At 36.3% G+C, this 13611-nt stretch overlaps 1 protein-coding gene across 1 annotated transcript in view; it reads right to left on the bottom strand.

Moving 5' to 3' along the window:
• SRP54 (signal recognition particle 54kDa) overlaps positions 1 to 13611 on the bottom strand; it is a 48717-nt gene that overhangs the window by 16811 nt on the left and 18295 nt on the right. The window contains exons 3-7 of the mRNA XM_006759706.2: positions 8811 to 8902; positions 7368 to 7452; positions 2682 to 2786; positions 808 to 874; positions 669 to 726 (exon numbers count right to left, since the gene is read on the bottom strand). Coding sequence (XP_006759769.1) covers positions 669 to 726; positions 808 to 874; positions 2682 to 2786; positions 7368 to 7452; positions 8811 to 8902 — 407 coding nt within the window. The remainder of the gene's footprint in view (positions 1 to 668; positions 727 to 807; positions 875 to 2681; positions 2787 to 7367; positions 7453 to 8810; positions 8903 to 13611) is intronic.

A 13611-nucleotide genomic window follows, 5' to 3' on the forward strand; every position in this document is an offset into this window, starting at 1 on the left:
TGATACTCTGGCTTTGGTCAAAAGTTCAAGTAATTATCAGAGCTATTATATCATTTGTAAATTTTGAACCTTACAGATATAACATTTTATTATCACTTGGACCTTTTTTTAAAAAAATATTTTTATTGATTTCAGAAAGGAGGAAGAGAGATTTGTTGTTCCACTTATTTATGCATTCATTGGCTGATTACTTGTATGTGTCTTGACCAGAGATCAAACCCACAACTTTGGTGTATGGGACAACACTCCCAACTGAGCTACCCAACCAGGCAGATCATCAACCTTCTTAAAATGATGTACGAAAGCAACAGACAGTATGGAATTCACCACTGTGTGTTTAAACGAGGAGTGCTTTAGACAGATCTTAAAAGAAACAACAGGAATAGAGAGAAGCAGAAGGAGTTCAGAAAGTATGCAAAGGCAGGATGATAAGCATGCAAAGCAGAATTAAAAACTAAACAATTTCTCTTCTAATCTATCAGGTTGAACCAGAAGAGTTATGTTATAGTAATAAAAGTTACCAACTTATTAATTATATTTCCACTTTGTTCCTGAAAGAATTTAAACTTATAAGTATATTTTAGTATATATTAAAACGTGACTAGATAACATAAAATAAAGAGACGAGATGAGGCACTTGAGTATCAAAATAAAAAACAAAAACCCACCTTCCATAGAATGGAATTCTTGCTTTGGTAGCATTCTGTTTTAGTTGGTCAAAAGCCCCTACGAGATAAAGAGTTAATGAATTCTCAAACTTAAAAATAAAAATTACAGGAAACAAAATTTTAAATTTTAACACATTACCTGCTCTGAATGTGTCTGCACATATCAAACAGGTCTTCCAACCTTTCCTCTGGTAATAATAAGCTAACTGGGGAAGGAAGATTAAAAAATATGTAATATTTACCAGTAATAAAAATACATTATTATATACAGAATTTTTACTGTTTATCCTAGTTATTTACTTAAGGAATTAAGTAAAACTACCCATATTCTCCTGAGTAATATTATTAAATTTTTGAATACAGTAACTTTCCTAAAGAGTTTAAATTCTGCCATACAGACACATTCAAAGGATAAAAGATGATCAAGCAACAAATGACTGTAGTAAAAATTTTTAATTACTATTAGTGTCCATAAAGTAAAAATAGTAACATAATCTAAGAAATAATCTTTTTTTTCAAGGCTTTAACATAGTTGAAGCTTGTGAAACTAAAGGTGGTAACAAAGTTGAGGCACCCAATTCTGGAGGAAAGTGTGGTATAATAAATTAAAAATTAGCATAAGAATATCTATATATATATATATAAGCCTAAGCAATCGAACGACTGATCACTATGACATGCACTGACCACCAGGGGACAGACACTCTTGTCCGGATCGGGCCTGAGGGGATCAGGCCGAAACTGGCTATCTGACATCTCCTGAGGGGTCCCATATTGCGGGAGGGCACAGACCAGACCAAGGGACCCCACTGTGCATGAATCCGTGTACCAGGCCTCTAGTTTAAAATAAAGATCTATATTATGCTGGATGTGACACTGTGAATAGGAGAGTCTTGAGCCATAGGGGATAAGGTAAACTTTCCTTTTCTTCCTCTAAAAAATCATATACTCACCTCCTTAAAGGACAGGAAGTCTTACTGGTAAAAGAAATAACATAGTTATATAGAAATTAGAGGCCCAGTACATGAAATTCATGCACTGAGGGGGTCCCTCAGCCTGGCCTGTGCCCTCACAGTCTTGGACCCCTAGCTCCTCACCGTCAGCCTGCTTGCTGCTCCTTAGCACTGCCACAGAGTTGGGAGAGGCTCCAGCCACCACTCCTGCGCTCGCCAGCTGTGAGCCGGGCTTCTGGCTGAGTGGCACTCCCCCTGTGGGAGCACACTGACCATCAGGGGGCAGCTCCTGCATTGAGCATCTTCCCCCTGGTGGTCAGTGCGCATCATAGTGACCAGTTGTTCCTCTATTCGGTCGATTTGCATATTAGGCTTTTAAAAAAAATATATATTTTATTGATTTTTTACAGAGAGGAATGGAGAGTGAAAGAGAGTTAGAAACATTGATGAGAGAGAAGCATCGATCAGCTGCCTCCTTTACACCCCCTACTGGGGATGTGCCCGCAACCCACAGTACATGCCCTTGACTGGAATCGAACCCGGGACTCTTAAGTCCTCAGGCCAACGCTCTATCCACTGAGCCAAAGCAGTCAGGGCGCATATTAGGCTTTTTTTTATATAGGATCTGTCATTTTTACAAAAAGTAATCACAAGTGCCTTGGCTAGATAGAGCATCAGCCTGTGGCCTGAAGGGCCCAGGGTTCGATTCTAGTCAAGGGTACATGCCTGGGTTGTGGGCTTGATCCCCACTGGGGGGCATAAAGGAGGTGGCCGATAAATGATCTCTCTCATCACTTATGTTTCTACCTCTCTCTCCCTCTCCCTTCCTCTCTGAAATCAATAAAAAATATGTATATATTTTTTAAAAAAAGCAATCACAAGAGAAACTATGGGTTTACTTTTTCTTATCCTACAAAAAGCTATTACAAATATATAATAGATACATCAAGTAACACAAATCTGAAAAGCAACAATACTATAAAGCCTGATTCAACATAAAATTTGATTTTTATAAACCTATCTTTTCTATAACTTTATTTTAAAATTAATTATAATTTACCTTTGAACATGTGGTAGTTTTACCACTCCCTTGCAATCCAACAAACATTATCACATTCTGTTTTCCTTTAGTAGGTGTCCATGCTTTAACTCCAGGGTCTACAAGCTACATTCCAAAAATAAAATCAGGTTAACATATGCTTACATTCAAAGCATCTCTCCCCAAAACTTTTAAATTGTAAAAATAATTTAAGGACATTTGTATAAAAGGAAACCATTATTCTACCATTCTAATACAACTCTATTTCCCTTTGTACACACATAGTGAAATTTAAGAACTTAAAATAATGCATTGTGAAGTCATAAGCAAGCCTATACTGCCAAACCAATTCAGAGTAAGGATCTCAAAACATTTTTTAGGACAAAGTAGAATGTGAATGAAATGTGAGACTGAGTTTGAGCCAAAGGAGCAATCCACACCAGCACTGCAGAAATATGAAAATATATATATAGGTCACATATGAATTTTTAAATTTCTAATAGTGACATTTAAAAAAGCAAAAACAATATTAATTTTAATACTTTATTTAACCCAATACACCCAAAATATTAACATTTCAACATGCGGTCTATACTTAATAACTAAGATATTTTATATTCCCTTTTTCTATAGTAGGTCTTCAAATTTGGCAAGTGTTTCATACTTGTAGTACATCTCAATTTGGACTAGTCATATTACAAAAGTGCTCAATAACCACAGGTGGCAAATGGCTACAATACCGAGACAGCACCTATCTTTACATTCAATTTGACAAATGTTGATATATGAGCAAAATTATAAATTACATGTGAAAGACGTTCCAAGTCAGTCAAACGTCAAATTTTCCAACACCAAAGATCTACTGTTCTATAAATTAATTATATTTAGAGGGTTAGTAAAAAATAATGTGGAAAATTAAGGTTCATACATGAATAGTCCCTAAACTAACAAGCATGAGGTATTTTTAAAGTTCATTGAAAAAAAAATAATTTATTTGCAAGTCAGTTATTTGGAGCTTAAAACATGGATCTCCATCCTATATAATAAAAGCCTAATATGAGCCTAACCGGTTTGGCTCAGTGGATGGAGTGTCAGCCTGCGGACTGAAGGGTCCCAGGTTCGATTCCGGTCAAGGGCATGTACTTTGGTTGCAGGGACATCCCCAGTGGGGAGTGTGCAGGAGGCAGCTGATCGATGTTTCTCTCTCATCGATGTTTCTAACTCTCTATCCCTCTCCATTCCTCTCTGTAAAAAATCAATAAAATATATATATTTTTAAAAAGCCTAATATGCTAAGTGTCTGGTCATCTGTTCAACCAATCAAAGTGTAATATGCTAAGGCTGCTCAACTGCTCCCTATGATGTGCACTGACCACCAGGGGGCAGATGCTCCAACTGGTAGGTTAGCTTGCTGCTGGGGTCCGGCCAATCAGGAATGAGTGAGAGGGGCCAGATACGCCCTAGAGCCCTCCCTCGGTCCCTCCTGGGCTGGCCAACCTCCTGCATCCCTCTCTGGCCCTGATCGTGCACTGGTGGGGTCCCTTGGCCTGGCCTGCACCCTCTCGCAATCTGGGCTGAGGAACCCCATCCCTGAGTGCACGAATTTCATGCACCAGGCCTCTAGTATAATAATAAAAACATAATAGTAATTAATGTCCTAGATCAGAAATTGGCAAACTACTGTATGTGTATAAAAAGTTTAATGAAACATTACCACACCCATTCACTTACTGCTTTTGTGCTACAACAGCAGAGCTGAGTAGTTGCAACAGAAACCATATGGCCCACAAAGCCTAAACTATTTAGTCCTTAAGAGTAAGTTTGCCGAACTCATGCTACAGGATACCATAAAAGTCACATAATCCATATTATACTTGAATTTGGAGGAAAGCCACATTGTAGAGAAAGGAGGAAAAGAATACACATTTGCCTAGCCTTATTAAGCAAACTTATGAAATAGGCAAAATCTATCTTAAATATAAATCCACTCCTTTTAGAAAACTGCTGCTACCTTACATTTACCTCCATTCTCTATATCTCATGGCCAAATGAGCTCTCTATGAACCTACTATTTGGAACATATGCATTTTACTGAATTATTATTTTATAAATCTATTCTTCTAGCTGCACTCTACAATAATAGTATGGAAATTTTTAATCTCAGGACTCCTTTATAATCATAGTTTGTAAAGGTTAGTGCAATGTAGAATATGAAATCCTATTAACTTTCTTTTTTTTCCTATTAACTTTCATACTCTATTACAGCGACTTTCAACCTTTTTCATCTCATGACACACATAAACTAATTACTAAAATTCTGCGGCATACCAAAATATATACTGTACTTTTTGCTGATCTGACAAAAAAAATAGGTATAATTTTGACTCATTCACACCAGACAGCTGCTGTTGTGCTGGCTTTTGTCATTTTTTTTAAATATTATAACCTAAGGGAAAAGAGGTCAGTGCCCCTGACTAAATAGTCAGATATTGAATGTTTTAAAAATTCTTGCAGCACACCAGTATGCCACTGCAGTTGAAAATTGCTGCTCTATTACATTAAAATCTGTTATTGTATCTTGCACTTTGCATGGATCTTACGTTACATGATTTTCTAATATCGTACATTAGTCATTTTGAAAATATTGGGATTCACATTCACTATACAACTCAAATAATTTTATTTATTAATATCAATACTGATCTCATCAGAAAAGTAAATATTGGAACACTGTCAAACTTAAGGTAGAGATACAAGTTTTTAGTTTTCACTTGAAAACTTGAATTTTATTGCTGGCCACAATATTGTTAGTTATTTACCTTAAAGTGCCAGGCTTACTTTATTTACTTTGGAGAAAATATTTGCCAAATACCCAAATCTGAATAACCAGACTACCTATTTGTTGTACATTCACGTAAAAATGGTGATGTAGCCCTGACCGGTTTGGCTCAGTGGATAGAGCGTTGGCCTGCAGACCAAAGGGTCCCAGGTTCGATTCCAATGAAGGGCATGTACTGTGGTTGCGGGCACATCCCCAATAGGGGGTGTGCAGGAAGCAGCTGATCGATGTTTCTCTCTCTTTGATGTTTCTAACTCCCTATCCCTCTCCCTTCCTCTCTGTAAAAAAATCAATAAAATATATTTTAAAAAATAAAAACAATCTTTAAAAAAATGGTGATGTAGAAAAAAAGTGGCTTACAATCAAACAATCACACAAGGGCTTTCCTCAAGTCAACCATCAAATTTCAGTATACAGCAAAAGGGCTTTCTGCATATTTCCCATTTCATCATACAAAATCTTATAAAGACGTGTGTATACTCAAGGATCAAGATTTAGTACAACTAATAATTTCTATTGCTCCATCAAGGACATTCTTAAGTGAAACTGGCAATTTATTTATTTATTGCAAGTGTGTGGTAGTAAAGAGTACAATGTCCACCAGTATAGTTTGGTACCACTGCTTTGATTTGTGCTGAGGAGTTTTACTCACAAGTGCTTTTGCACCATCAGTGCAAATACCAACACAGTAAAAGAGACAAAAAAGGCCAATGATGTCTTCATGTTACTGTGAAAACAGTTTGACCTTACTTTGAACACCACTGCTCTGGACCATAAGCTGAATATAAGCACCAGTCTTGCTCACTTCTGTTATCAGCGGCATTTAGCATAATGCCTAGAATAAGGCAGATACTCAATAAATGCTTTTTAACAAACCACTTGATGCTCCGGAATCGCCTATAGAAGCCAACCCCTAAAATTAACAATTTTCACTCATCCTGTGCTCATCTCAGGTGTTAGATGAAAAGCAATCTGGAAATAATGTGAGCAGCACTGCACAAGGAATTTGGAGATCAGACCTAGGTCTGCCACCAACTAGTTGTCTTACTTTTCTCAACTGCAACTGAGAAGTATGACTGGATAGATCTCTGATTCCTTTCCTCTGAATTTCCTTTGTTATTAATTAGTCTACAGAACTAAACTGAAATGACATAGCCATCTGAGATAACTAGACTTTCTCCAAGTACTAATCAGCTCTGCAGGAACCAAAGGAGTAAATAAAACAAATCACACAACATAGAGAAAAATACCAGGAGACCACTAGCAGACATCTGTTGCTCTTTAAAAAGAAAAAGAAAGAAAAAAAAGAGGCTTTAGTTCCTTCTCTTTCCCCTCTCCCCACCATTAGATTGCATACATATTTATTAAAACTCTAAAGATTTCACCGTAGTTTTCATGACAGCAGCAACAATATCAGTTCTAAGGTGAGGCAGGGTAAGGTTATATTTACTCGTGCAAAATGAAACTTTGTTAAACCAAAATTGCTCACATCTAGGCAAGAGGTGGGATATTTGGCCTTTTCAAAGAGAATACTGTACACAATGAAGAGTGTAGAAAAGAACACTTGCCCAGAGTGATTTTCTGTACAAAAGTAGGGCCTGCAAATAGGCAAAACATGACTTTGGCATTTTTTTGCAGGAATAGTACTGGACTTCATATCTGTAATCAGAATTTTGTATTTAGAAAAGTCTATAATAAAATTAGGCCACTTTAGAAAAGTTAATAATCCTCAGTGCTTCTAGTATAGATTAACAGTCTATAAAAAATAAAAAAAGTATTCTAAAATAGTATTCCTGTTTGTAGTGCTAAGGTATTTTTACCCTTTGAGTCTATAGAGAATCATAGCAGAAGCTTGATATACTTTTTACCTTCACAAGTTCTTTAAATACAGCATGCTGAATCATTTTTCTTTTGTTAAGACCAGATGCCATCTCTTCAAGATCAATAGCAGACCTTCATGATGATGGTATTTGGGGGTAGGAGGAAGAAGAGCCAGTTAAGACACTAAAAAAAGAAGTTCCTCTCCCAAAGAACGTAAAAATATTTAATTATTCATATTAATAGCCTTCAAATTAACATGCATATAATTACTACAGATTCAAAAGCCTACACTATAAAGAATGTACCAGAATGTACCATGAAATATTAGATGTAAGACATTGGTTAGTTTTGGAAGGCTTTTAAAAAAATTTAAATATTAGTTTGTCTTCATATCACTGCAGAGTATTAATTTTATTTATTTTTCTTGCAGCATATATACTTCAGATATATTTAAACCTAGCAGAAAATAAGACTACTTCTCTAGTTCTACATACTTAAATGCTAGTAGTACTACATTTATTACTCAGACTGGTAACATGAAAAAGAGGATGACCTGTGCATAACAAAGGCTAGGATGCAAGCAGTTAACTGAGTTCCTTACATTATTCTATGTGCCCTACTCCAGCCAGTGACCCTCCCTGTGAACACAATAACTGAGACCAGAAACATTTCTCCTTCATTCAAATTTGGACAAAGAAACCAAGAGGGAAATAAAAGACAATCTATAATAATAAAAGTGTAATATGCTAATTAGACCGGACAGCCGAACGACCTTCTGGACGTCATTCTGGACATCCTCCTGGATGAAGCCTTGGCAGCAGGGGCCGAGGCAGAGGCAGTTAGGGGCGACCAGGCAGGCAGGCAAAGTGGTTAGGAGTGATCAGGCAGGCAAGCGGTTAGGGGTAATGAGGCAGGCAGGCAAGCAGTTAGGGGTGATGAGGCAGGCAGGCAACAGAATGGTTTGGGGCGATCTGGTGGGCGGGCAGGCGAGCAGTTAGGAGCCAGTGGTCCTGGATTGTGAGAGGGGTCTCAGATTTCGAGAGGGTGCAGGCCAGCCTGAGGGACTTCCCACCCCTGGCCCTGTGCACAAATTTCGTGCACCAGGCCTCTAGTTCTCCAATAATGAAGGAGACTGATTAATGCTATCTTAAGCCTGAAGAGGATAAAATGGCACCAATTTTCTATAAAGAATCTGAATTGTTAAAAGGTTTTTATATTAAAATACTATACAGTATATGATTGAATCCATCCAAAGATAGTAGTAAAATGGAAAGAAATCCATAATTAAATGAAAGCCACATGTAATTTATTCTTTGAACAATCATTATGAAAACATACTATACATGTAATCTTCTAACATATGAGTTCTATTCTTTTCCAGTGCTGTACAGCAGAAACTTTTCATGATACAGAACTTTTCTAGTTAGCTCTTCATCCTAGAAAACTAAATTTAGTTTTGCCTGTTTTATTACCTAATTAATTGAACTTACTTTACATTTTCTCTGAGTTGCTTCACTAGTTTAATATTAACATCTGCTTCCAATAATGCTGTGCATACTTCTTTTAGCATAGCATTTAATACCTGCAAATAAATACAAATTGAAAATGCTCAGTGTATTATTTCCATTTCAATCATATAAAAACAATGGTTGATAAGTCATCATATACTACCATAGCTAAATAAAAACAATATTACACTATTGGGGAAACAAAAAGTTTTGTTAGCCTTAGAAATATCATCTTATAAAATGTCTGGTCATTTTGTCAAAAAATACATTCTATTTAGTTTTATTCAATTAAGTATTAATTAAAATTTCATTCTGATATTAAAGTAATAATAAAGACAACATACAAGCCAAAGAAAGTTACTACACAATAGTGTTACCAGTAAGTTTTCTATGTCACTGAACACCTCCCATTTGCTGATACACAACACTTTATATTCACAATATCTACTTAACTGGACTACCATGGAGGAAAATGTAACAAAAGAAAATGATCCTCCACTAACAACTTAGTATCATCACATATTAGTTGAGTGGCAAGGCATCGCTATTAAAAGATCACAAACTAAAAAGTCTTAAGAACTGACGGTGTTGCTCAATGGTTAGAGTGCTGGCCCGCACATTGAAGGGTCCAGGTTTTAATGTCCAGTCAAGAGCACGTATGGGAGGCAACCAATAGATATGTCTCTTTCACATTGATTTTTTTTCTCTCTCTTTTCCTTCCTCCCTCCCTACCCGCCTCTCGCCCTCGTAAAAAAATCAATGAAAAAAATGTCCTCAGGTAAGGATTAACACACACACACAAAGAAAAGATGAGGCTTTTGTTGCTCTTGTAAATAAGTGTTTACACACTAGAAGGTAAACTCCATGAGGGCAGGTATATAACCCTTGTAAACATTTGTGTGCCCAACATTGGAGCACCTAAATATGTACAGCAAATCTCAATGGACATAAAGGGAGAGATTGATAGCAATTAGTCATAGTAGGGGATTTTAATACCCTATTGACATTTCTGTCTTCCAGACAGAAAATAAATAAAAAATAGTGGCCTTAAATAACACAGTAGATCAGATGGATTTAATTATAAATCCAGGGCATTTCACCCCAAAGCAGCAGGATATATTCTTTTCAAGTACATTTTCTAGGACAGACCACATATCAGTACATAAATCAAGTCTCAAAAAATTTATGAAGACCGAAATCATATCAAGCATTTTCACTGACCATAATGATATGAAACTAGAAACCAATCACAAGATAAAGACTGAAAAACACAAAGACATGGAGGCTAAATAACATGTTACTAAACAAGAATGAGTGAACAATGAGCTCAAGGAAGAAATAAAAAGATACCTTGGAATAAATGAAAATGAGAACACAACAACCCCAAATCTACGGGACACAGCAAAGCAGTTCTAATAGGGAAATTCATAGCATTACAGACCTACCTCAAGAAACAAGAAAAATGTCAAAAAAAAACACCCCAATCTAACTTTACATTTAAGGGAACTTGAAAAAGAACAACAAACAAAGCCCAAAGTGAGTATAAGGAAGAAAATAATAAAAATAAGAGCAGAAATAACAAAACAGAGTATAAAGAAATAATACCAAAGATCAATGAAACTAAGAGCTGGTTCTTTGGAAAGATGAATAAGATTGACAAACTTTTAACCAAACTCATCAGGAAAAAAAAGAAAGAGGACCCAAATGAATAAAATCAGAAATGAAGCAGGAGAAGTAACAACTGACAACAAAGAAATACAAAGAACTGTAAGAAAATATTATGAAAAACTATATGCCAACAATTTGGAAAATCTGGACGAAATGGATAAATTGCTAAAAACATACATTCTTCTAAAATTGAATCAGGATGAATCAGAAAATCTCAGACAGATTACAACTAGAAAAATTAAAGCAGTAATTAAAAAAAATAACTCTCAACAAACAAAAGCCCTGGACCGGATGGCTTTGCAGATGAATCTTACCAAATATTCAAAGAACTAACACCCATCCTTCTCAAACTATTCCAAAAAATTCAAGAGGAGGGAAGACTCCTAAGCTCATTTTATGAGGCCAGCATTATCCTAATTCCAAAAACCAGATTAGCAAACCAGATACAGCAATACATTAAAAAGGTCACACATAATGGTCAAGTTGGGATGCAAGGTTGGTATAATATCTGCAAATGAAGGATAAAAACCTCATGATCACATCAACAGATGCAGAAAAAGCATTTGATAAAGTCAGCACCTATTTATGATAAAAACTCTCAGCAAAGTAGAAATAGAGGGAACATTCCTCAACATAATAAAGGCTATAGATGACAAACCCAGAGCCAACATCATACTCAATGGGCAAAAATTACACGTGTTTCCCTTAAGATTGAGAACAAGACAGGGATGCCCACTTTTACCACTCTTATTCAACATAGCATTGGAAGTTCTAGCCACAGCAATCAGATAAGAAGAAGAAATAAAAGGCACTGAAATTGGAAAGGAAGAAGTAAAACTGTTGCCCTGGCAGTGGTTAGAACATCGACCCACACATGGAAGGGTTGTAGGTTCAATATCTGATTAAGGGCACATACCTGGGTTGCAATTTCGATTCCTGGCCCTGGTTGGGGCACATGCAGGAGGCAACAAATCAGTGTGTCTCTCTCACATCAATGTTTCTCTCTCTCTTCAACTCCTCCCCTCCCTTTCACGCTCTCTAAAAACCAATGGAAAAAATATCCTTGGGTGAGATTAATATAATAAATAAAAATTATTTTTTAAAAAAAGAAGCTGTCACTATTTGCAGATGATATGATACTGTATTTAGGGAACCCTAACGATCCCACCAAAAAACTACTAGAACTAATAAATGAATTCAGTAAAGTAGCAGAATACATAATACCTGAAATCAGATGCATTTTTTTCTTTTTTCTTTTTTTAAATATATTTTGTTGATTTTTTACAGAGAGGAAAGGAGAGGGATAGAGAGTTAGAAACATTGATGAGAAACATCAATTCGGCTCCCTCCTGCACACTCCTTACTGGGGATGTGCCCGCAACCAAGGTACATGCCCTTGACCGGAATCGAACCTAGGACCCCTCAGTCCGCAGGCCGATGCTCTATCCACTGAGCCAAACCAGTCAGGGCCAGATGCATTTTTATACACCAATAATGAACTATCAAAAAGGGAAACTAAGAAAATAAACCCATTCAAAAAATAGAATAAAATACCTAGAAATAAATTTAACCAAGGATTAAAAGACCTATACTTGGAAAATTATAAGACACTGAAGAAAGAAATTGAAGAAGAGACAAATAAGTGGAAGTATATACCGTGTTCATGGATAGGAAGAATTAACATCATTAAAATATCTATATTACCCAAAGCAATCAATATATTCAACACAATTCCTATCAAGATACCAATGGCATAGTTCACTGAACTTAGAACAAATATTCCAAAAATGTATATGGAACCACAAAAGACCCGGAATAGCCACAGAATCTTGAGAAGGAAGAACAAAGTTGGAGGAATCATGCTCACCTAATTTCAAACTACACTACAAGGCCATAGTAATCAAAACAGCATGGTACTGGCTTAAAAACAGGCATATAGATCAATGGAAGAATAGAGAAACAAACCCATGCCTTTATGGTAAATTAATATTTGACAAAGGAAGCAAGAGCATACAATGGGATAGAAATAGTCTACTCAATAAAAGGTGTTGGGAAAAGTGGACAGATATGTGCAAAAAAAAAAAATGAAATCAGACCACCTGTCTTATATCATACACAACAATAAACTCAAAATGGATTAAAGACATAAATGTTAGATTCAAAATGATAAAAATCCTAGAAGAAATCTTAGGCAGTAAAATCTCAGACATTTCTCTTAGCAGTATTTTTTCTGTTGTATCCCCTTGGGCAAGGGAAACAAAAGAAAAAAATAAACAAATGAGGCTACATTAAACTAAAAAGGTTTTGCACAGCAAAGGAAAACAGACAAAATGAAAAGACAATCCACTGAATGGGAGAGCATATTCACCAGTGATACATGAGATAAGGGGTTCATATCCAAAATATATAAAGAACTTATAAAACTCAACACTAAAAAAAACCCCACACAAACCCAAACAATCCAATTAAAAAATGGGCAAAGGACCTGAACAGATACTTCTCTAAAGAGAATATACAGATAGATGGGCAACAGACATATGAAAAGATGTTCAATGTCACCAATCATCAGAGAAATGCAAATTAAAACTACAATATTATCTTACACTTGTCAGAATGGCTAACATCAATAAATCAACAAACAGCAAGTGTTGGTGAGGATGTGGAGAAAAGGGAACCCTCATGCACTGTTCGTGGAAATGCAGACTGGTGCAACCACTGTGGAAAGCACATAGAGCTACCTCAAAAAATTAAAAATGGAACTGCCATTTGACCCAGCAATCCTATTTCTGGGAATACATCCTAAGAATCCCAAAGCACCAATCAGAAAAACTATATGCAGCCCTGGCTGGTTTGGCTCAGTGGATAGAGTGAGCGTTGGCCTGCACACTGAAGGGTCCTGGGTTCGATTCTGGTCAAAGGCACGTGCCCAGGTGTGGGCTCAATCCCTGGTGGGGGGTGTGTAGGAGGCAGCCAATCAATGATTTTCTCTCATCACTAATGTTTCTATCTCTCTCCCTCTCCCTCCCTCTCTGAAATCAATAAAAGTATATATATATTTTTAAAAAGAATCCAGGTCAACCAACTTGTAGAATATCACACTTTCTAGATGTATCTG

Source organism: Myotis davidii, unplaced genomic scaffold (genome assembly GCF_000327345.1).
Source record: "Myotis davidii unplaced genomic scaffold, ASM32734v1 scaffold176, whole genome shotgun sequence".
NCBI lineage: Eukaryota > Metazoa > Chordata > Mammalia > Chiroptera > Vespertilionidae > Myotis > Myotis davidii.